Source organism: Neodiprion virginianus, chromosome 5 (genome assembly GCF_021901495.1).
Source record: "Neodiprion virginianus isolate iyNeoVirg1 chromosome 5, iyNeoVirg1.1, whole genome shotgun sequence".
NCBI lineage: Eukaryota > Metazoa > Arthropoda > Insecta > Hymenoptera > Diprionidae > Neodiprion > Neodiprion virginianus.
In genome coordinates, this window is record NC_060881.1 from 9976777 (window position 1) to 10002500 (window position 25724).

Consider the following 25724-nt stretch of genomic DNA (forward strand, 5'->3'; position numbering starts at 1 on the left):
CGAATGTTACTTCTTGTTGTTGGAACTGTTATTTGAAAATTTATCGGAAATTTATTCACCCGCATAAATTGCGGTACGTTTCCTATTCTCGAGCTGGGATTTTGGATACTCAGAGAAATAAGGCGTGGAAACATCCGAGTCTTAGATTGAAGTTTGTACCTATCGATTTTAGATAAATTTTATACGTTCGAATCTACTTCAGGAAGCGTGCCGAGTTGCGGTACGTTTCCAATCTCAATTGCATGGCGTTTTTTCACGCCTCTCGGTCAAAATTTACGACCAAGGTACGTCTATCCGACTTTTTCTCAGTCGAGCATCCGTATTTGTGTAAACTTTGAACGATTTTCGCCTCGCGTCTTCGGCGTCTTACATCTCAAAGTTTAAACGAGGTAAACAAAAATCGATAACACCCTGAAATTCTATTCCAATGCTTATTCAAACCCCGAAAAACAAAATTGCCGCGTTCTTGTCGTAATGTCGAGTCAAGTTCCTGAATGAAAATAGAAAGATGAAATCCGAATCACGGTTGGATACATTTTTTACATTCGAGTTACGAAAATCATTTTGGACAAAATTTTCCTTCCGCATCTGGTTTTAATTCTAGGACAGTTTTTTTTGCAAATTCGATCCACGGCGTTGAATGAAGATACGAAATAGAACTTTTCGAAATTCAAAAACTGATCTCTGTTACGGTTAATTAGAGGAAATAAAATGGACTCAAACAACGTGTCGAAATATGCATTTCAAGAAATATATGTTGGGTATGAGCGCTGTTTTTTCTTGAGAGTGAACACTTGCTAATCCCAAAACCAGTAAGAACCATACTCGACTATACAATTTGAAAAAGAATTGCAATTTGCAATGTTCCATTTGCGTTTGACTGTAGATCAATTAATTTCCATCCTTTCAGTTTTGTTTCCACTGTAAAATGAATTTTCAACTAGATCATAGGAGATAATTCTGCAAACATTGATAACAAAAAGCTATACAGTAAACGGTTTTCTTAATTTTCATAACAAACATCCGAGCTTCAGCTTTTCTCTGGCTTCTTACGTGTTCTGAATACAGAAACTTTGGACTATTTTACATCGGGATAACATTTTGTTTCCACTCGATTAAGGATACGGTCATGTGAGTAGTTAAATTATCTTCGAAAATGACGATGGAATTTTTTTTTTGTCAAAGCAACCAGAGTCGAGATATCAGCAAAAACTTTTCGTACTTTTTGTTTAAAACGGCTTTCTATTTCTAATTATATTTCTAACGGCTAATAAACTATTTTCAAATGAATCCTGTTCAACTGTCAAACCGTATTAATGTGCCTGTACCGCGGATAAATAAATAACAAAAAAATCTTTGTCCACATTTTGCAACACGAAGAAATTTAAGATTTATTTTGAACCGCGATCGGAATTCGCTGCTAACTTACCGGATTGCTACGCGATGGTAATTATAAAACGGTTTGCGTGTCCATCGAATGCATTAGGAGCTTTGATTTATGGATGCGTAGTTTATGAGGCGTAGGATGTAAGCTCTGGGCATCGTTGGCGAAGGAGCTTCTGGTCCTGATTTATCGAATAAATCCCCGTCTGAGTCGGTGTGGCGCTCGAGAGAAGGGATGATAAAGAAAATCAGCCAATTTTTCAACCCCCCTTTTTTTTTTCACGCGACTGTTTTATTCAGGAGGATTTAAAAGGAAATCAGACTCTCGGGTAAACAAAACGTGACTCTCAAATTGAATCTTCTTAAATCACCAAGTCGAGGGATTTTCCTTTCTTCTTTTTCTTTATTTCCTCTTCGAGTTCGCAGTTTCCTCGCAGTTTACGTTCACCGATTTGAAATAAGCTAAGGGGTGAAACAAGATTGTGGATTACGGTTCATCGGCTGATGGTCTTATGACAATTCGATATCGTTATTTTTGTAGAAGATAATTGTCGCGAAACCTTCGCGATCCGAAGAAAAACTGGAGTTATCGTTGTTCGATTCAAAGAAAAACAGTTTTCATAACTTTGATGGAATATCTGGTTCAGGATCAATAGTCGAACTTTGACAATTCCTTGCGTCGAGCTTAACAAAGTTTAGCTATTATTTACGTCGCGGTGAAGAATAATGGATCTTTTTAGTTACTCTGAAATTTTTCATAAACATAATAAATTCCAAGTCGCGTTATATCGATTTTCTCCAATCATATTACAAAGTACACGGTACGTGCCAATCATAATTAAACGTATATCCCGGATGATTGCTCTGTAACTTTGCAACGTAGCAGCCCGAGGTTAGATATCCACTAGAATATGTCTTTGATCTAACTAGCTAACTAGGAGTAGCGAGATTTGCGCGAGTTGAAATTATGCAAACGAAGCGTGAGTAATGAAATTATCGTTGCACCACTAGATTTCAGAACTTCAACAATTTTCGACAGCTAACAAAGTTTTCTCACCTTCCAATAAACCAGATTCGCGGGAAAAATCTTTTTCAGTACAAATCGCGGTTAAATCAACCGTTTAATCTCGCGTCTGTTTGTTCTGAAAAAAAGGTGAAACAAAAAGAAAAAAAAATCAAAGAAACGAAATCCAGAATTCGCCCAATTACATCTGTAATTTACAAAGCGAATTCTGAAAGCCGGACGTAATTTTCACTCGAACTCGATCGCGTAGCTACTCTCTTCCAATTTATGCCTAAATTATAGAAAATTGCTCGAATACCGAGCTTTCGAGATCGATGGATTTTCTCGGCTACGTCACTGCTGACAGGAATTGTACGTGAGAATGATACATTTTATTGTTCACGCGTAGTTATTAATCAATTCGAAAGTCCCTCGCTATCGGAGTCCTAATAAAAAAACGGACTTCTCGATTGATGTACGATCGATTCATTCGATTATAGACTCGCGAATCCGTGAGCCGCAATATCGCGACCCATTTCTACCCGGCTGTTCGTACGTACGTATAATATTGGTCGAAGCTTTTCATCCGAGATCAATTACACCGAGTGTGCTTTAATTACGTGGTGAAACAACCGTTGCGGTGATTAGAAATACGGACGGTGACTGTCACGGATATCTTTCTACAGGCTTGCGTGTAGACACCTTGTTAAAAAATAACGATACATTTTTGGAAAATCATTCTTTCGCCACTTTGCGATTGTCGAAAACGCGGTAAATTTTACGCTGCGAGTAATTAAATGAAGCAGAATTTAAATAGTCAGGTATGCAATTTATCGTCGCAAGTTCTACAAGCTCGTTTTCAAATTTGAAAATATTGATTTTATTTTTTCATGTTTCGTTGCATCAACGAAGTTCCTCTCGTGAAATTTCGATTTCCCAAAATGTAGGTTTTTTGTTTTTTATTATCGAACAAGGCCGTTTTCCAGATTAAGTCTAGTTTTGTTACTCGATCGTAAAAGATAAATCGTTTACTTTGAACGAACTGAAATCGTTTCTCTCGTCTACGATCTTTCACGGATTTAGGGAGAGGAAAAAAAACTGTTTTAAAAATCTTCGATAATGTTATTTGCGCCAATGATAGTGAGCATAAATGAAACGAAATAACTTCTACGTGATGAAAATGAATCTGTGAGGAAATTCGAACAACACAAGATCAGAAAATATAAAATGAATAAACTCTATTATTTTTGATCCCATTCTAATTATCATTTAGGACGAGATATAGGGATTGTAAATTTTTTCGAATATTTTACTAGCTCCAATATTAAATCTATTTACCTAATCTATTCGACATCTTTATTTTTTGACAATTTGTTATAGTCTATTGAATCGATTGGATTTCGACGTCAAGTGTGACTAAACTTGGGCGTCGATCAAATTATTACCCCAACTTTTGACGAGTAAAAACAATTTTAACGTCAGTCTTGTAATTCGTAAGGTGATTTTTGAACGTCTAAAAATCTGTCAATATTTCAGAATTTCTATTAAATTGATCTCTTGATTTTACGCGTTTCAGTTAATTGACACAAATATGCTAATTATGAAAACAGAAATGCGCAAAAAAGCAGAAAAACTTTGAAGTATATTTTAAGTACAAAAAAAAAAAAATTCACATTTTCTTAAATTATTTCTAACAGCTCACAAGACGGTGCCTGGTTATAAGTATCTAATTGTAAGTAGGTATGACTTTGTTTCGAAATAATTAGAGGACCCTTTGTAGCTTTTTCTTCTTCTCAAATAACAAGATTTACAGTAATAGCAGTGGAAACCCCTTTGAAACAGACCTTAAAGCTGAGTGAAGTTACGAGACATTCATAATTACTTAACAAATTTACGATTTCAGAGAAATATTCACTCGCGATAGCCTCTCATTAGTGTTTTTCCACCTCCGTGGCTATAGTGTGCACGTTTTAATTGGAATGGATAATTTCCACCTAAAATTACACTCGTTCTCGCTATATCGTTAAAAAAGTCAAGTGTTCAACTGTGAGAAATTTTAACAATCTCAATTCTCTGTCCGTACAAACACGGGGTAAGATTTGGTACAAATAGAGATTTCGAAAAAGATTTATATGCTCGAATATCGAGTAGTAATTATTTACTTTTCACATTTTTATTTTGGTAATTGATAAATCTGTACGCACATCAGTTTTTTTTTTTTAATGGAATTGAGAGTAATTTTTTTTAGGTGACAAATTTACATCTTTCGCGGAGGCAAAATAAAATAGCTTCAGCCTTACTTTTTTTTTTAATTTCGATATCATTGCGTCGCCCGGAATTCGTTTATGCTTTTTACTGAATTGTCATTATTGCCCTTATTTTTGTCTTACTTGAACGTAAGAATTGTTTCTTTAATTCCAATTGAATTTAAATAGAATGTAGAGGTAATAAGCTGAACGATTTAGGACTTGGTAACTCAATGAAACTGGATAAAATGTCAGGGAAAAATTGCGTTTCAAGTCGTGGAAAACCGGGAGAGGTCGTAGAATTTTTTTTTTACAAAAAACATGTGACCACCCTGGATAAACACGTTCTATACGTGAAGCGTGTGATTCATTACTTCGTACTTAGATACACGTTTCGAAGGCAAAATACATTAGCTTTGACACAAGCTCTATCGGGACCCGGTGCGATGAATAGGATCGAAGATACGAGAGCTTGAAGATCATCCTGCGGGACAGTTTTGCCATGTTTACGAGCTTTTCGATCACGCGCAACACCAAAGATATTGACATTGGAGTTCTGAAAAAAAAAAAAAATAATGTGAAAATATACCGGATTCTTGTATTCCATTTGAAATGTGACTCGGAACTGAATTAACTCAACGGGATAGTATTCTGGCAGCTTTTAAAAACAACTTTACTTGATTATCGTTACCGAGAAGAAGTAAAAGTGAAAAGAGGTTTAAGGGTCGCACAGTGAAAGTATAAAATCGAGTCGTCGGTAAAAATCTACGAGGCGATATTGTTCATCACGGTGCAACGATTTTACTGCCCGCTCATGTGTCATTCATGTGAGGAAGTGTCCGTCATATTTTCTTTCCAGATCAATCGTTCGACTATAAGGCGAGAGACGGTATATTTTGATAATAAATACTGGGTGCCAGTAAGGTAAAAGCGCAGTAGAAAAATTGAAGAAATTCAAATTGAAATTTTGAATAATTGATTCTACACAGCGATAGAATAAATTTTACTTTATTCTCCTAATTTTTACGAAATTCGATACCATTTTCAGACAGTAACTTACAATTAATCGAATTATCTTAAATTTTCGTTGGTGTTTCGTTACATCCATGTACCCGCGATATTATTTCGAGTAAAAGCTTTTTGCAATAAGTTTTATTCTCTGTCTGTCGCAGAAATTAGGTAGAGGATTGAAACAAAAGAAGCATGAAAATGTCCAGTCCTAAAACCTCGCGTTGTTCGGTTATAGCAGAACGTTGATTATACGATTTAATTGGAACCAGGTACCGTTTGGATAACCAAAAGTTCGGAAAGCCGAACAGCAATATTCCGTAACGGAAAAAATTGCTGATTTGTTCGATGTGATGTAATACGTTTACTCAAAACCCATTAAACACAATCGGATATCGGTGAACGAAAATTTATCACACGCGTAAATACAGCGTCCGTCTGAAGATGGTTGGACGTAATTCTCTAGATCTGAAAATACAAATTTCTAACTTCAGGAACGGAAAAGCACCTTTGCAATTCAAGCTTTTGTGGGATGGTAGGAATGGTAGAACAGGGGCGAAACGATGGAATAGGGTAAGATAAAAGAACGACGTGATTGTGGCATTGTACAACTTATCGAAACTTGTTTTACATCAGTGACTCGGTTATTACCCCCCCCCCCCCCCCCCTCTATCTGAAGTCCTTGTAAGCAAGAAATTAAAAAAAAGGAATCGCTTAGAAATTTAGTTACAATCGATGAAAATACAGGTGTACACTTCAACGCAGTGATTCGGAGCTGGTTAATTTATTCGACGGGTCGGTGACGTTGGCAATGCCGAATCAGACCGCACACTGATGGAAATTTTTAGTTTCGGTTAACGCTCAGTCCCTGATTATTTTCATTTTTTACCGCAGTCGAAAAATATAGTTCTAGGTAGAAAATGAAAATTAGTTTTCTAGCTGTTACCGGAAATTCTAGTATCCGTTACTATTCTTTCTCATTACGATCGATGTTGCTAGATTTTCTTGTAACTGTTGCGAAAATTTAATTAAAATGTGCAAGAATGAATTGACGTTAAAGCCTTAAAAAGTACAGTAAACCGAAGAAAGTTATTTTGCCTTGCAATTATCGAAAAAGGATCGACGATAGCGCAAAACGGTTACTAAATGTTTTACTGACTTTTTCTAGTTACTATGACAGATGAAATTTTTCCGCCCGCGAAACAGGCTCAATATTTACAAAAATAACATCACCCATGACCGCAAAATCTAACCTAAAAATCAAAAATTCTACGATCACGGGTTATGTTATCTTTACAGAGATTGAGCCTGTTTCGCGGCCGGCCGCCGGTGGCGCTGCGGACCGATTCGGCGTTGCCAACCTAACTGACTTGAAGAATAAATTACCACTTGTACCTGTAGGTGACTAACTATTCCTGTATAACTCGACCAATCTGCAACGAAGGCATAGCGAGTCTCGAGGATTTCGAACGACGCGTTCGCCCATAAAGGGGTTTTACTACTTCGCCCGTCATAAACTGGTTCCGTCTTTATGCTACTTCCTTATTTCCGCGTTCTACCCATTCCCGTATCACATACTAGAGCTACTGGATGAACGAATTCTGTAGAGTTGAATCGCGGATCGTATCGTAAGGCAAAATGCGTTTACAACGGACGAGCGTTAAAATTTATCTCATATCCGCACCGATTCTCGATGTTTTTGATACGTTATTATGTATAATGTGTAAAGTAAAATAAAAATTATTCGGCTACGAGCCTTTTTTACGTTAAAGGTACTTTTTATATTGACATTTTATTTGCGTTATTGGCACGTGATTGTAAACAAAAGGCCAAACTCGCGGTATGACTTTTCAGTTAAATCCTTGTTTACTTAGAATTTCGGATATATCAATTAACTCACTCTGTATGGTAATGAAGTTTAATTAAATCGGAATTTGAATGTATATCCACAGAACTTGTATTCGTTAGCAAAAGTTTATTAAAAAATTCGCGTTATTATTAATTTTGAAGCAATCATGTTTTTAAACTTTACTACTTCTAACTCGCCAAAAATGGACGGCTTCTCGATGTCAACTTGCAAAAAAAAATCAGTTCAGTCAAATAAATCAGAGACAAAAATTTTGCCGCTGTAAGTAAACATTAGTTGATTAAATCATTGATATATTTACTATGAGAAATTTTCAGATACGTCAACTGGTGTTCAACCGCAGCAACTAAACACTCATTTGGCCAATTCTTTTTTACTGTGAACAATTTTTGATCTCTTTGTCGATAAATAATTCAAATTCACTACAAACGCTATGAAATAAATGTGTCTTTCTTCGTCACCTCACAATCAGTTAATCAAGAAAACATTTTATGCAAAATCATTACAGATTATAATTAATAAATTTATACTTGATATAGAAAAGGTGTTAATGTTATTAAAAACTTAATTTTGGCAACTTATACAGAGATTCGATTCAGCAACGAATATTCTCCATAAATTAGGATTCGACAAGTAATAAGATCTTACCGTTAGTCTCAAAAGCCTGAATCAACGATGAAATATTTTTGAAGTAAATGAAAAACTAAACCTTACTTATCTGAACTTGCGGTTAGTCAATTTGGTCCATTTTTCTTCCAGAGTCTCGATCGCTTGCCTAAATTTTCGAGTACCTAATATCTCAAATTTCTCGAATATTATCCGAAATTCTGATTGTAAAATGTGTTAATAATGCGGTTCCTTTGTGAACAGAGTTAAACGCATTATAGCTGGAGACTAATGAGCCTTGTAGTGTCAGCGGAAGTGATTTTAGCTCACGATTCTCAGCGACGCTGGTATCCGCCTGGCTATTGTGAAGCTTTGGGTTTCTATGTTATTAAATCAGAACCGAGGGTGTTCCCCGAATATTGAATAGCCAGCGTACATGATACTTGTTTTCCGCTCTGAGCGAAAAGCCCAATTTTTTCGAATCGCAAACTTTGACTCGCAATGTACCGTGTAATACATGCCCATGTTTATGCATAACAGGATACACAACCACTGCTGTGATTTCGATTTTTCATGGGTAAAACCGAGAGCTTCCGCTAATTAAAATCCAACTTTTTCCTCACTTCCGTGCAGTGTTGCCAAGTGTCGAGTAAAACATATCGCTATATTAGTATTAAAAAATCTCTAGAAATCCCTAGATATTACAAACTCAGAAATCTCTACGAAAAATCTACACAATAGTTAGGTCGTAAAGACAAATTCACATTGCAACGACCAAAAAAAAACTACAGTCATTTATTTCTCACAAATATTTTTTAGTCATTGAAGAGCCCTCACTTGTACTCATGTTACACGACCAACTATAAAACTCCACCAGTGAAGATACTTGAGGTAATGTAAATTACCGACGGTCGGTAGCAAAAACTGTAATAAAACTTGTTCGGATGTTAGTAAAATTTCGTCGACGCTTCTAACGGAAAATTATTACGCTTTAGTTATCGGAGGCTCTTTTCCGAGTGGATTTCGAATGACGGGACACCTGCCTCATGGTAGAGTGAAAAAAAAACATCGGCAATGAAAAATCACTAGATATCCCTAGACAATCTCAAACGACTGCAAAAATCACTACGGGGTATTAAAAATCTGCAGAATTCTCCGAACACCGTTGCAAAATCGCTAAGGTTAAGCCGTGTGGCTAAGCGGACAAAAGAATCTCAATTCGATGTTCAATAACTCTAGATTTAGTTACAAAATCATCGAATTGGCAACACTGCGTCCGTGTCGAGTTTTCCCGTGATCCAACGGAAGGTTTTATTCTCCGTCGTCATTTACCGCTTATTCAACTAAAGGATGATTTGTCCTATTTGTTCTTTTGTGCAAAACGGGGTCAAGCCTAGTGATCGAGAGAAAAATTGATGTTCTTCCAGGATCTTATCCCAGGCGAAAGACGAGCGCTCGTTGTTTATCAATCTCGGAGTCATCTGACCCCCACCTCGGGGACTTTGTAAAATCTGTAGAGCTTAACCAGAGTCTCGAGGTGGAGGATGAGGACCTAGGCAAACTCGCTGACGTCAAATTTAACTTTATCGGATTTCGTTGCACACCTAAGCCTGCTGGGTCGTAACATTACGTCGATGCCTCCTAGCTGCACTCTCTGATTTAGGTATGCACCAACCAACGAGCTTCGGCTTACCAGGTTGAGTTTAAATTGCATTCCCCTGTAGACTTGAAATACCACCTCACACGGTAAAGACATTTTCTTTGCTAGTGCTTTTTTAAAACCTTCTTTCCTCGCAATTTTCCTCACGGATAGATGCTGATGGAGATGCCATGGTTACGATCGTCACAGTAGCGTTAGGACCTCCAGTTACTGCAGAACTTGCGATCGCATGCGGTAAGGTAAGTGTACCAGTTATTGACATATTTGGACCCAATTATTGAACCTTACATTTTCCAAAATTATAAACCGACGGCACAAATTGTGAATTTCTCGATGACTAAAATCCATTGCTAGAGGGTTAGACCCTGGAAATTTATTTCTTGATAGTTTGAAAACTAAGGATCAAACAGATACAACCAAGAAATATCAATGATTGGGACAGGATCAATAACTGGCACACTCACCTTATATGACTCTTTTACTCATTCGCAACGAACGATTTTTATTCGAACTGCATTGAACTGATGATAGGTAAGCAAACTTCTGCAATTTCCATTCAAATCGAATTCATTCCAGTCGTTGAAGACAATTCTGTACCAAATTCAAACTTAGGTATTCAATGCATATAACAGTGCCTGGTTCAACCCAGTTTTTTTTTTTTTTTTGTGTTCATCAAACGGAGAATACTCACAATCAGTCAAAACATGACACGGCATGTAATCATCGAACAAGTAAAACTATATTCTGTTCAATTTAGAGCTGCTGTACAGTTTCAAAACATACATATTTTTATTTTGCACTGGTCAAATTTTTTTCTCATGTCATTATCTACGATAATAGAATTATTTTGAACACGTTGTGCAATAAATTCGAATCGATTAGACTCTGCATTCAAAACCTCATTAGAATGTCATATTGTTGTAAAAAAATTTGTTACAATTCAATCAGCGAGTTTGCTTAAGCCTCGAGAAGTTCAACTTTCGTTTTGTATATCAATTGCGATTGGATAAATTGTGTTTGTATTTGTTCAAAAATCGTTCCCGACCTAAAATTGAGTTCTGACTTTTTATGACAAGCTTCAGTGACTAACCGTAATACTTTAATTCCATAAAAATATACAAGTTTGAGTATGAAACTGTGGATCGATGATCGGGCAACCGAAACAAGTTTTACTATGTCCGTGTCGTTGATTTTTCTAAACACGTCGAGTATATTTCCTGGCTTTTTGAATCGTTCGGGTGAAATCTGGAGCCCAAAGCACGCGATTCTCGCAGTTTGCTCAGCCCACGGTCTTCTGGCTCTCGAGCTTTGATCGTGATTGATGAGCTTTTTCGATCACGGGCTTCGCGGTAATTTGATAACATCTGTTAACAACGGCCTGCTGCGGTTTGTCCATCGGCGAAGGCGCATCGTCGTTAAATTTTGATAGCCTTAAAAACCATTTTACACGTCGCAAATTTGACCGCTCTACCGGTGATAAAAATTATCAACGGAACGAGCTTTATTATCGTCTTTCTCGCCACGTCCATCATCACAAAGAACACTTAAACTAGTTATTACTTTTTTATGGCACATATTTTTATTCATTTTTTTTTTTTCAAATCCATTGACATTTTCCACCGTCTCGCAGATTTCGAAACGAATAACTTTTTTCAGTTTGTTTTTATGCCGATAGGTACCGTTCGATCAGAAGATTCAATATTTCAATAAATTTTTGAACAGATATCTTCTTGTGTATTCCTTCCGTTGCATACTTCGCGATTAACTTTTCATCACACATTTTGAAAAAGAGAATTTCCTCTGTGCTTCAATCAAACGGCTTTAGCGGTGACTTGCGTTTTTCTTGGTCCTTTGTATTTATTTCTCGCGTCTAAACCTACTTTCTTCATTGTGAAAAACGATGTCTGTTTTTAGGATAAACAAGGATTCCGAGTCCGAACCAGCGACATCCTTGACCCTTGCTAGATCAACTTGTTAAATAAATAGGGAAGTGGTTAAGAAATCTAATTAACTCTTGTATTTTCATTCAACCTTGTCTCTCTGCAATTAAGCCGTGAACGTGGGAAACAGGAAGACTGTATAAGATGGCTGGAAATTGCAGTCTCGTGTCACTTTGTCGAGTGAGAAATACTCCGATCCTGTCTACCTTTCATTGCCTTGTCACGCCGGCTAATCTGCAACGTTGCAATTTCACGCTGTAGATGAAGAAAACATTTTATAAACGAGATTTCTTTTCTTTCGTGTTTATTTCACCTCTTTAGACGGAGGCCACGTTAATTTTTGTAGGTAATTATGTCATTCATACCGATACAGGAAATAACGACGATTTGAAAAGAAAAAATAATATATTATGATTCTAATTGTAATAAATATTTGTATCTGATTTTGAATGATGTTTCATCGTTTCGATATTCAACTCTTATCAAAGTTTTTCAATTTTTGGAGGCCTACTGGACAGAAAAGATTATCGAGACGTGGAATGGTTATGAATCGTATCCAAATGTGTAAATGCTAGCAGTTTACACTTTTCGGCTATTTTCCCGACGCAGTCTTGGTTGTAATTTTATTTACAATGTTTACGCCGTTTTTTAGTCAAAATATTGTTCATATCGGATAACACACTTCGATATTCTCGAAAATTTTACCAAGGTTTCATCATACTGTGCGGAACTTGTGATGGAATTAGTAAAGTGGCAACTTTGATGATCGAAGAGTGAAACAATGAATCAAATGCGTAATCACAGAAATAATTCAATTCTCCGAAAAGTAGCAAAATTACAATCAAGCCTGAAACAGAAATACAGTAGAAAGATGAATTCATTTTGAAAATTTGAAAAAATTCATGAAATTTTTTTCAAACTAACTTTATGAATTTATGAAAAAATTTGAAAAAGCTCTGAACACATATTGTAAAAAGTGGTCGAGTTCACAAGGAATGCCGCATATGTATCAATTATAAAATGACGAAGTGTAGATTTTAAATTTTGACGCGATTTTGTTTGCTGCAAATTAAGGTAAAACTGGTTTGTCGTTTCAATAATTGAAAAAAAGTAAAAAAAAAAAAAAAGAAAAAAGAAACTTCGTTCTCATTCGAATTCGCAGAAAATCTGATATCAATCTAACAGTCAATACCTACAAGTTCCGTAAAATTGACGCCATATGAAAACGGGGCTCGGAACGAAAGTCGGTTATCGGGGTTGATCAGCGTGGAGGATGAGAAGAGAAACATTTCTGCGAAGCGAAATATCGTTGTGATCCGGGTCGAGTTCAAACTCCCAGGATCGAGGGCACGAGGGATATCCGTAAGCACACAAGGATCTCGTAATCCGGCTTCGTTTGACGTGATGTACTCTACCGTTTTTTTATCACCCAGTGTAACAATTATCTCCTCAGTAAAGTTCAGGACGCTCGACGTTCTTCTTCGTCCTTCGCCCGATTGATCCGAACTCAGTCGTCGTCGAGGGTTCGGGGCGTTTAATTTCCGGCTATTTAATTTACCAATTGCGGGAAGGTGTTATAATCAAAGATGACGAAAGGTAACGAATCAACGAACCTGCTCCTGGGTTTCTTCGGGCAATCGCAACGCGTTCCGTGGCAACTGCTCGTCGTTCGCAGTCGACTTCACGTGAAAGGAAAACAGTTTCGTCCGTTCCAATTATTTTTACCCGTTTTTCTGTCGTCTATCTGGGAATTTAATCAAGTGCGAACCTAACGCAACGCCAAAAATCTCGAAACTGAACACCCGAATACGCATGCGCCAAATAATGTAGATTCCATTGGTAGATCCATCAAATTCCCCCACGAGTTTTTCGATTTATTGTCAGGCTTGCCAAATCAGTTGCGTCCAGGTGCAAGCTACCCTAATTTAAATGCGTTTCGAGATTATGTTGCGTCGAGGATTCGAGGCGATCAAAATGTGACGGGTCTACGTTTACGTCAACATAACCTCAAAAATTAATGCTTGCGCGTACCGATAGTTCGCCTCGAAGTCCAACCGGACAAAGTTGGCCAGCCTGTCTGAGCAGGGGATAAACTTGGCGCATGCGCACTCGGGTGTTTATTTTACCTGAGACGTTACAGGCGTTACTTAAAAGGCGGATATAATTCGCGCGATAACTTCGTCGATGTTTCGCGTCATGAAAATTAATTAATGCTCTCCTCGTCCGTTGCTTTATAACCCCATTTATACGTATACGAATTATGCATAATGTATAGCCACTTGGAAACGAATAACTATCTTGTGTTCGAAATTGCCAACGATTTATTTAAACAACGAAAAAGGGGAGTGGTAAATTATCACGACACCTCTGCTGGCATCAGGGCCGGATTTGGGAAAGGGAAACAGAGGCTGAAGCCCCGGGGCCCCGACAATATAAATTTTTAGGTAAAATCTGCTAACAAATGGTATACAAAATATGAAAAAAATCACTCTTCTGACAAAAAAAAAATAAAAATAAAAATTCTCCCACTTTCGTGAGGCATTGTTTTTTTGGTTGTTTATTATGGAGAAAGCTTCGTAACGGTGAAATTGTTTTTTCCAGTTTTCGATGTCAATGTCTTCAAAATGTTCGAAAATATCTAAAACTCATATCTAAGAAAAATCTCTGCATACGTGTGTATGTTCTGATGTTGTAAAATTGAAACGATTGTTACTTGAGAACGGTTTGAGCCACAATGCTCCCGTTTCGCACAGGCATTAATCTATACAACCTATACATTCACTGAAAATTTTGTCGAAATTACACGACAGTTGAGAATTTGACGGGATTTTAAAACTTTCAAAAAACTTCCGTGACCAAGTTATTTTCCACAGATTTGCAAATTTTGTGTGAAAATTTGTCTTTTACAAATAAAGTATCACGGAAGGACGATCGGTATTCAATTTGAGAATTATCGATCGAATGGTTGAGATTTAATAATTTTATGAAAAATCGTCGAATCGCTTTAACTTGCAAATTTCATGATATCCTACTGATTTTCACTTAAAGAATCGTATAAAAGTAAAGTAGATATAAAATTTGAAGAAAATCGGTCAAACGTTTCGGAAACTCAAAAAATTTGTAAAATTGTACGAAGACGATTTGGAACATTGTCTGGGTAATAAGTTGGTCCAGTTTGTATAATTATCAAATGTTTGCGAATAAAAATTTCAGAACTACGAGTACATTCCCAAACATTGAAATTACATTGAGAACGTACAATATGTGAAAATTATAAAAAACAGCCTACGAACTACGTTGAGGCAAATATGCTCGTTAAAGTTATCCGTACTCAGCAATTGAGAATGATTTACTCTGGCAGCTAGATTTTACCGAAATCATTAATGATTTTTTTGTCGAAAAAGTTTCGCAAAATTCTATCGGCCTAACGATATAATATATTAATTTAGTTGATTTCTTGTATTTTACGATATCTATATAATGCTCGTTGACAGAATTGTACTTGTCTAACAATAATTTATTGAAACACCGTCAAAATGAAGATTATTCGTCTTTTTTGAAAAATGATTAGGGGCCTCTCGCTTCTTTGTCGCCCTAGGACCAGACCTTTAAATCCAACCCTGTGCGGCACAATTCAGAACTTCGTTTCTTGTGACAACCTTATCGCGACGTTTTTCGTTTAATCTTCATTCTCGTGTTTTCTTCTGTTCGGTGTTTTGTTTACCCCACTTTCAAGTCGAACGTCTGGAAACGGAGGATAGAAACGCGCGTTGCAATCGTAATTCCTAAATTCGTCGTCTCTTCTTTCATCGCTTTTTGCAAACTGACAAAATTTGGCGTCCCAGGCGAGATTGTAAACCGTCTACCTCGCTTGTGGCGGTATAATACCATTCTATTTGTGCGTGACTCGTAGCCTGTGTGGAATATAATGTGCTTGTTAACACTGCCGCTATTTAGTCTCGCCAACGAGGTTTGAGCTCACAACGTAGGGCAAAAAACTCTGGCGAAGGCACCTTACTTCGGTCTCGTGTGAATTTCACACTGAAAGCGTCAGATGTTTGTTGAAAATAAATTAAGCTCCACCTTGACGACGTTGCATCAACCAGACTCAAAGTTCGATTGAAGAAAGAATACAGAAAAAAATCAAACAAATTTTTCATCGTTTCATCTCATAACGTCACTTTTTTTTTACAACATAAAGATCGATGATCATTTCCATTTTCATACGGTATTTTTCATTGACTGAATATATATGTAAATACGTAGTAACGTAACATAATCGACAGAAGTGCTTTAAATTACGAGCTAAAAAATTGTCTCGATTTACGTACATCGGGGTGTTTCTGAAAAAAATTATTTGCGAATTTCTAACGTGGCACCCGTTGAAAAGTCTGTTTAGGTTAAAAGGAAGATTCTGGGAAAATATGAGCATTCTACGTTATGTGGAAAATCTTTCTCGTTTGATTTTTTACCGTTTCACATTTGTTTTATTGTTAGTTGATAAAGAGTAGTGATGGAAATTTTTTTATTATCGCTCACATCAAACAAAGTATCAATTTACGTCGTGAAAAAGACTCAGACTTGTAATATTAGGTCTCCAGTTGATGTTCGAGAAATGTATCGGATAACTTTTTCGTTATTAATTCAATTTTCATAAAATAGCTGTAATTTGATATGAACTTTTAATTCAGAAAAATAAGATTCCCATTCGTTGTATTGCTGTGTAACGGATCGAGATCTTTGGGTTGATTATAAATTTCCGGAAAGAGATAATAATTGATGTGCTACAACGTGTTTTTTCATAAATTGAAATAAAAAACTTTCAAAAACTGAAAAACCAATCGCGGACGGTTTTCCACACAACTTAGAATGCTCATCTTTTCCCAGAATCTTTCTTTTGACCTAAACAAACATTTTCCGGGATGCCACTTTGGAAAATCGAAAATTGTTTTCTTCCGAAACACTCTGATATACGTATAAGGTAAAATTCCTATACGAGTGTAACAGCGTTGAAAGATTTTTCGAGAGTTGCGAAAATATTGACGAAAATCGAAAGAAGGCCGAAATTAAATTTATTTTCACACCAAAATCGCTCGAGTGCTTTCTTCGCCCGAGTTTTTATTCGGCAATCGAGGGAATATATTCCAAACCATCGATATCTGTCCAACCTACTGCATGTAGCGAGTTCCGATGGAAATAGATGACAATCTGAAAACCGAACTGTAACCGTAACAAATTTACGGTTTCGGCAACTCGTTAGATATATACTTACGTAAACGCAATGCGAAATCGATTTGAATATTTGTATGTGTACGGTGACGTATTAAGGGCGACACATCCATCTTGGGCCTTCGAAATTTCAACCGTTTTTCGTCATCTCGAACCGAGGTCCCAGATATTAATCATCGCTACACTCGCGGCGTGTTTTCACAACTAATCTGATCGGCGAGGGAATGAATTTTCATGTCGAGTATGTTTCATCTAGTTCCGGAATCTCATTTTTTTCGTTAGCCGGTTTGCATTGGCGGTAGAGGTTTATTCTTGGAAAAGAATCCACGTGACTAAACAAAAAGACGGGAATGAGATTGTGCCAAGATGAAATATTAAGCTGTGAAATATTTACAAGGCTATGTGCTTAGAAAGTATTGAACTGATATGGTATTTTCTTTAAAATTTATACGTACGTGTGATTAAAAATGACACAAAAAAGAAAAAGTTGTATTTCCGTATCGGTATCGTAACAAATTTATACGTGAGATTGATTTTATTCAGATCAAGTCCAAAATTTCTCTGCGCTTAGAACTTGATTAATCCTGTAGAGAAAATTGTATCTTGAATGAAAAAAAAATATGGATTGATAGAAATTTTAAAGCTTTTATTCGATTCAAGTATCAACTTCTTTGTTTTTTTAATTTATTCGGATTGGCAAAAACCAGTCGCAGGTCCAATTTTCAGAATATCATTTTGGTGAACACATCCGTGCTTCGAAATCCGTATTGAAAATTTTACACAGTTGATCGCTTCATTGAACCCTCATTCTGAATCCTGAATAAAGCTTCAGCCATTTTCATTTTGGAATACGGTATAAAATCCATTTACCAGTCGCAAAACATCAAAGTAGGAAATAAAAATAATACTTCGATTATGAAAAAATTTGAACGAAACGTCAAACGTTGATACAAAAATAGTTCTTACATCCTATTCGTATACCACGTTTTTTTATCCATTGTAAATTGGATTCGATATCCGCCCGAGATGCAGATTGTTATCAGATTGACAATAAGCCGATTGTCGATGCACGGCGAGCTGACTAAACGTAACACGATCTCAATGTTGTTCCAAAGTTGGTACCCGTGACGTTGCTGCTAAACTACAATGTCGGATAATTCTCGCCCCGTTGCACATCGTGACATCTAATTTGCAGCCACAACAAGGGAGCGCAACTTACAACAATATGCAGCTGCTGAAAAGACGCGAAAATTAAACACACTGTCAACACGGTGCGCGAACTGCTGTCGAGATGAAAAAGAACACTTGTTGTCCGAGGAATGTTCTCGATTTTGTAATTAACGAAATACGATATTCTTGATTCACTCTTAGAGAAGTTCATCCGCGGTAGAAAAGGGACAGATTATTCCATCGCACGAAGTCCCAGTGATTGGAAGAAAGGCGACCAGTTTGTTTTTATCTCATTTCATTTTTCATTGACACAGTTCAACCGCCTTTCCCCAAAAGTTCGTTACTCGGGAATTCATTGTATCACGTTATCAGTTTTCTTTAAAAATTTTCACCCGATAGAAAACTATGTAGAACTTTATTTCACAATTCAACGTCAAGCGGGTAGTTGAAAAGGAAAAGAAACAAAAACAGGAACAAACTTACTTCTACATGTCGTTAACGACTGCATTTGCAACAAATGTGAAAAGAATTAAAAAAATAAAACAAAGAACCACCAGGGTTTAATCATTTTGAAATTTATAATTATAAAGCCTTTAATCGAATTGTTGATTTCTAGTTCAGCTTTTGTTATTCCAATTCCCTCATATTTTCATCCAACACACAGAGAATTCGGTTTCATTCGTCATCGTTATCATTGGCCCAAATAACGTTACCGTAGATTTTTTCAACGATTCTTTTCTCCCTTTCTAACCTTCGATTCAGACTGTGTCGTTAATTCTTAGCGTCGTTCCAATTACTCGATGACATTCAATGACGACAGAAAGGACAACGAGGATAGAAAGGATAGGTATCGTTAAAACCGGGATTTCTAAAGTATTCGAAACCATGAAAACTCCGCGGACGTTTCTTCGGATCATTCGTCCATCGCTTTCGAATCAATGTTCGGTTGTTTCCGGTCACTGAATCAGGCGACCTAAGTCTCACGAGTTCACCCTTCGATCACTGACCCTTCACCCATCCGGGGTGCAAATTTCATGGATCGAACACGACGACGAAAGAACCACCATCGTATCCACCACTTGTCGTTATGCAGTTACGTTACCATGGATCGGTGACTTCGTTCCTTGTTCGCGTCCGAGTCAACGATTCTTTTCTTGCTGTATCCTTTGAGTCGGTGGATAAAATTTCGCAAAGTCGTCTCAGGACGATGATTGTCCCCGACTTGCCCTCGCCGTCTCGCGTAATCTCTCCTGATCCAGGATCAGATCCGTCAGTCCCGTTAAGAAGTGTTTGCGTCCCGTCGTGATCGCTGACTTTTCCGCATGATAAACTTTCTATCAAACAAAAACAAACAAAGAAATGTTTCTCTCACGACACTTGCGACAGGAGAGGCAGGAGAGTGGCGGTGGGATCCAAGGACTAATCCATTTGGTCGGCTGGTGTGTTGCAGTCGCCGTCGGTGCGGACGGATCCTGCGGAGCATCGGCCACCTCGGGAGGATCAGGATCTGGAGGCACGGGTCCAGGTGATCCTTGGGGAGGAGGAGCCGAGGCTGCATCCGGAACTTGGGACTCGCCTCGGCTCTGTCCGCTCTGCGCCCGCGTCTACAGCAACAACAGTAATCTCCGAAGACATCTGAGATCGGCCCACGCGACGGCGACGGATCTCTTGGAGTTGACGTCCCTGCAACGCAGGCCTCCACCACCGCCGCCGCCGCCACTCTCCCCCCCAACTTCCGTCGATCATAGGCCGACGACAATCGCCACCGCCAAGACTGCGACATCCGCAATTCTCGAGCACCTGCAACCGGCCTCCAGCTTCCCTCTTAATCCGATTCATCGTCAGTTGTACGGCGATGTTCGGGGCACCTCGTAGTCTCCGCGAAATTCACACTCGCTCGGATAAGTCTATGCTGGACTATTTTTAATCAGGACCGCGTCGCTCTTTCGCTCTAACAAGGTCCGGACGACGGTTTTCTTACCCAGCAAGAACCATCTTGAAGTGTAAGATTTCAAGCTCGAGTATTGAGAAGTGCCTCGTTACGTACCGTCACTCTATCTCATTTGAATAACGTGCAGCGTAGAAAAGTACATTCGTTCCAATGTCCAAAATAATCGCGAAGTACGGTTTGACAGTTGACTTTGGCTTCGTTTTGATATAAATAACAACTGATTTGCTTTTGTAAATATAAAAATCTCGGTTTCGGTTTGCTGCTTTGAACTAAAGGTATAAAGTGACCTGATTTTGTTAGTATTTGGTTTCTGGTTTCTCCAATGTAACAAAGCCTGTTATTTCCGATGACAATTCAATTGGATAAGTGGTAACGTTTTTTTTTTATGCACGTAGTTTAAATGGGAAAGAGTTAGATACAGCAAAATGTATAAATGCTTTAATTTTTCGACTAACTTGTTTTGGTCTGAAACAAAGTGCGAGTTCAATTCTGTACGAATTGTGCAACGATTACTGGCGCTGCAGCTGACGCGAGAGAATGGGGTGCACGTAGGCTGCTACAAATAAAAAATAATTGTTATAGAATAGTATTCGCATTTTGTTTTGGCCTGCAAAAAAGTTGGTCGAAACGTTAAGGCATTTATGCATTTTACCGTACATGGAATAAGGAGGCACCTCTTAGATCTGAACTAAATATTCTATACTTTGACTGAATATTCTATGTTGCCCTAATCTGAAATAGTCCAGTTTATACTCTAGGCTAGTAATGTCGCGATTACCTGCTGCAGGTAACGTCGGAGTTTACCTATCGAGCGAGCAAATCGTATGTTATACTTTTTTATCTCCTGAGTAACGGAATGGTTTTAAACCTCGAGAAATTATTAAAAAGCAGACTTTCACTTAGTTTGAGGTTATGACACGCTATTGTAGATAACGGAATCCCATGTTTTTGGTAATTTATCATTATTCTCAGAGTGTTTCTAGTGACGACGCGAACTCCGTCATTCTTCAAAGTTTGAAACGATATAAAATATTTTATTGTTTTAGAGGAGAAAAAAAGTTACAATTCAATTTAATCAAGTTTCGATGAAGCTTCAATAGTAGTTCCGTCATTCCCTTACAATATCAAATGTATTTATCAGGTTTCTCAATTATTTTCCCTATTCACCATGTAATAAGTTTCTTCTAGGTTCGCTTTCTTCAAAATGATTTTGGTGAAAATCATAACGGGCACATAATTTGCAACAATCTCATACAGATTTTATTCATCAATTGTAGAATATCAATCAATTTCCGTAGGATTCGTTCAGGGTGTTTTTAGTTTTTCGTTAGCATAGAAAGGACCAATATATCAGAACGGGTAATAAATGTTTAACCAAGCCTTCGCGGATCTTGTACGACAACGTTTTATGTCGCTTGATTTTCGGGACGATGTTCATCGGCGTTCCAAATCTAGATTTGTGCAGCCACAGGACACGGGATCGATGGTCTGAGCTCTCGGGGTTTTATGTATCGCGATAGGATGAGACGGAATTGAATTTATAGGCAGTTACGGAGGAGAGGAATGTAATACGACGTGACTTTTTTTCGATCTATGTATATGCGAAAAGACAGCGTTCAACATCCCTGGATTCACACGCGGCTATGTTTTCTTTTGTGCGATACTTTTATTCGTCGTCTGAAACGCGAGAAGAATCCGGAAACAATTTGTACTCAATCCGATACTCTTTCCGAAATTTGATCAAGTTCATAATTATTTGCTATCTGTAATAATTATTTTTACACACAACATTTAAATGCGTCGTTTGAAAGAAGAAAAAAGATATCGCTCAACAACGTGTCACATATAAAACTAGCGTTAATATTTGAAAAAAAATTTAACCGCAGAAAAAGCTTTAAAAAGCTAAATAAAATTTTGCCAACGAAGCATCGTAGAGAAGCACCTACGAAAGAAATAAATTCTTGTTTCATCCTTGTGCGAATGAGCAAAGCGATCGCAAGTTTCTGTCTTGAATGTGTTTCAGAGAATGTTTAAACGATAGATAATTATTTAAACGTTTGCGGTGCAAGCTCAAGCTTTAACCCAATTCTCATCTAAATTCTCGACGAGGTTCCTCCGCTTTTTGCAAATCGCTTTGTGCGGATTGTGCAGCTCGTAGATACGCGCACACACTGCCTGTATTTGCTTGCGGATTACGCGACGACTCTACGGGCAAGTTGGTGCATGAAAATGGAAATATTCTACCGAGATAAAGTTTCAAGCTCAATATCCAGGGCTGACGAGTTGCTGACGGAGTTTCGGGTTTACAGGGAAAACTTGATTAAAGGTTGCCGCATCGTTTTTAGCCCGAGCAAGGGTAGATTTGCTTTCTTCCACCGACGCTGCCTCGAAATGGGCGGATTAGTCGTGGTTGCGAACAGTGTTCAGAAGTATCTAGTTTCCAAATTTCATCGATACCTCTTCTCAATTTCACAAGAATTCCAATTTTCAAGTATCCGAAACAAATACATAATACGTAATATGTACCAAAGCGTAAAAAAAAAAAAATACAACACAATACAGTACAAATTAATCTACAGAATTTATAATGATTTCTTACAATGTTCGGTAAGATTTTCAAAAATAATTGCTAAGCTTTGTACTTTATCGTCGTCGCAAACTGCAACTTGTGATTTGATTTTTAGCCCGCTTGACGTGTGTTGGAATACTTGAAATGACAGGAAAAAAAAAGAAGAAACGAATCAAACGAAACCTATCGTTACATGCACCAATGTACGTACACCACGTTTTTTGTGTGACACGTGACGTTATTGTAAAAATTTTACGACAGCTTTTACAAGCAGGCTCGTTTCGAAAATCAAGTTTTTAAAAAATTGTCCAACGTATCAGCGAGCCGCTTTCTAAATTTTTTCCCATATTTGTATCGGTTCTCTGTAAAATTGATAAAAACTATCATTGTACACAGATAACCTTATTTTCATTCAAATTTTGCCAACATATTTCTAACCTTCGTCAATGTGAAAATTCTCACCATTTTTTAGGAGACATTATTAGCATTGTTGAAGACTTATGCTTCGATAAAATCTACCAATTAACCTAATTCCAGGGTGTCAAGCACTCTCGAGGTTTTATTACTTTTGCGTTACTTCCTAAACCCAATCTGTACGTTAATGTATGACCACGAGGTACTAAAACAAACCAATGCATTACAGTATTTCACCGCATATAGTGTATTATAAACATGCAATTAATAGACTTGTATTATCTGTGTGTACATTGTTGTAATGTGTACATATTTCGGATTATGTCACGAACGAATGAACGGACGGATGTATGAATAACCGAATAAACGAATAAATAATTGTGTTTAATTAACTTTGACGCTCGCACTTTTACCTCATTTACGTCTACGATAACTAAACTAGTATCAAGCTGAAAATAGAGTACACAAAGTACTTACAGGCCTTTTGTCCGCCTTTCTTTCCTTTCTCATTTCACGAACGAGAATGGAGCTCTGAATATTGCACGCGGAACGTACTTCAAGCATCGGCAAATGTTTCTTTTACCGGGTAAAGTAATTAGCGGCTCGTAAATATCGATCAGGAAAGCTTGGATAAAAAATTTACAAGTTGTTTGGTACGCAGCGCGTGCGGAACCTAACGGAGTTACTTTTTCCCTTCGTCCTTTTATTCTCCCGAATTGTTTTCTTTTTTTTTTTTGATCATTATTTTTTCGCAAATTATCCTCCGAGTATCCGAATCGAGTTACACTCGCTGGTTTAATTTTTCTCGTTTCGCCCTGGGATTTCTCGTGATTCGTACGGAGTTGTGTTAGCTGGTCGGGAATTACCCGGTATCAATAATTCAGGGCTTTCGAATCATGCGTTTGCGAATCACGGTAATAAAAATAGTATGGTCAAAAAAGTTGTATCGCATCATCTGATCGTTGATTTGACACTCAAAATCGTATAGAACAAGTATTTCTCCTTTTGTATAATCGAATCTATCTTTAACCTTCTTCTTTAAGTTACACTTCTATTTTATTCCTAAGAACAGGCAAATTTTAGTCTCGTTTCTTTTTTTTTTTTCTTCACACATACTCAATCAAGATCAATTCGACAAATGCGTACAAAAATAATAGTAAAAAATAAAGTTACAGATACTGTATTCGAATTTATTGGGTGTTTTTTTTCTGTTTAGAATAATTTATTACAGATAAGTTTGATTTCCAATTAACTGTAGAAGGGTAAGTTTTCAACCCTCAAAATCACATTGTACTTCGATACTGCCAACGATTTTTCACCGAGTTTTTTGGCTTTGTCTTCAAGCAATTACTGAAAAACAAAATTGTAACCACAGGATAAGAATTTCTATTCGTAAAAGCTTTACCGGTACGAATATAATGAAGAATGGTGAAAGCTCATTGTTTTCCGTCAATGACCGGACACACGACGCAGTACCGAGGCTAGTCTGTCGTAATAAACTCTTCCTCAGAATTATGAACATAGACGTACCGTATAATAACGTGATATTCTTTTCCAGACCCCCATATGGGGCAGTTTTTATTATCTAGCTAAGTAATGTCTCTCGGTATAATCTAGCTCAACACCGCAACGGTATATTCCCGAGGGAAGAGGGTGAAAAAGACGAAGAAAAAAAAAAAGAAAAGAAAAGAAAAACAAGAAGAAGAAGAAGAGGGGGATTATCTAGTTAAACAGTCTTTCCAGTCTCCGCATGGGAGTCGATATCTATGTGTTCAGTTTTCCATTTCATATTCATATTTTTTTCCTGACAACCCTCGGGCTATGATTTGAAAAAGTGAATGAAAAAAACGAGATATTGAATATAAATGAGGAGAACATTTTTTATCATCTTCTGCATCCAGTCCGAGCTATCAAGACACTTTTCACGTTCTCGCGAGTCGATTGCCAACTCGAGTAACTTTCATCCTCCCGTCATTCGAAGATCCCGTAATTTTGACTGTAGTAAGTAAAGCGTTCAAAAAGTGGTCCGAGGTTAGGTGAACGGCCTTGGATTGCTTAAAACTAAACTTGAAGTTGTGATAACTCTAGTGATGTTTGCTAAACTTTTGTGTGGAAATTGGTTTTCTTGGAACACATGAAATAGGCGGTGCGTTAATAAAGTGATAATATTCCTCGAGATGTGATTATACGGGTGATGAAAATGACGTTTGAAATTTAGGAAGTGTGATTGTGTGTCCAATGATTTCGTCAAAATCCCGGAACACGGTGATATTGTGGATCAAACCACAGTAGCCAGTGTCATTTTTTTCCGTTTCTTGAAATCACTCGCTTCGTTTTGGCACGAGTTTCATCAATTCACAATATTTATCAAATAAACTAAAGACGGGTCTTCGTGAAAGAATAAAATTGAGAAAAAAGACTAAGCTTTCCGAAGCGATATATGGTTGATTTTGATTGTGGTCATGCCATGTTTTATACATAATCAGTGAAATTTCATTATTCATGAAGTACATTGGCGCCTATTTTAAATTCTACATTTCGGTTTCCGTCTATTAAACACTTTGTTACACATACCCCAGTTCTCTAATGCGGAAGTCGTGTCTCGTTGAATACACCTGTACACACTTGTACTCGGAAACGCGACATCTATTTAATGCAGACCGCAGTGACCGATATTG

The 25724-nt window shown here is 37.4% G+C and overlaps 1 protein-coding gene across 2 annotated transcripts in view; it reads left to right on the forward strand.

Annotated features, from left to right (window-relative positions):
* The window catches only part of LOC124306283 (protein abrupt-like), a 166611-nt gene that overhangs the window by 21581 nt on the left and 119306 nt on the right, over positions 1-25724 (forward strand). The window contains exon 6 of one of the 2 annotated variants that reach the window (XM_046766807.1): positions 19563-23434. The exons of the other annotated variant lie outside the window; for it this stretch is intronic. Within the exon in view, the coding sequence (XP_046622763.1) occupies positions 19563-19987 (425 nt within the window). The 3' untranslated portion in view covers positions 19988-23434. Of the gene's footprint in view, positions 1-19562; positions 23435-25724 lie in introns of those variants that run through there. 2 annotated transcript variants of the gene reach the window in all.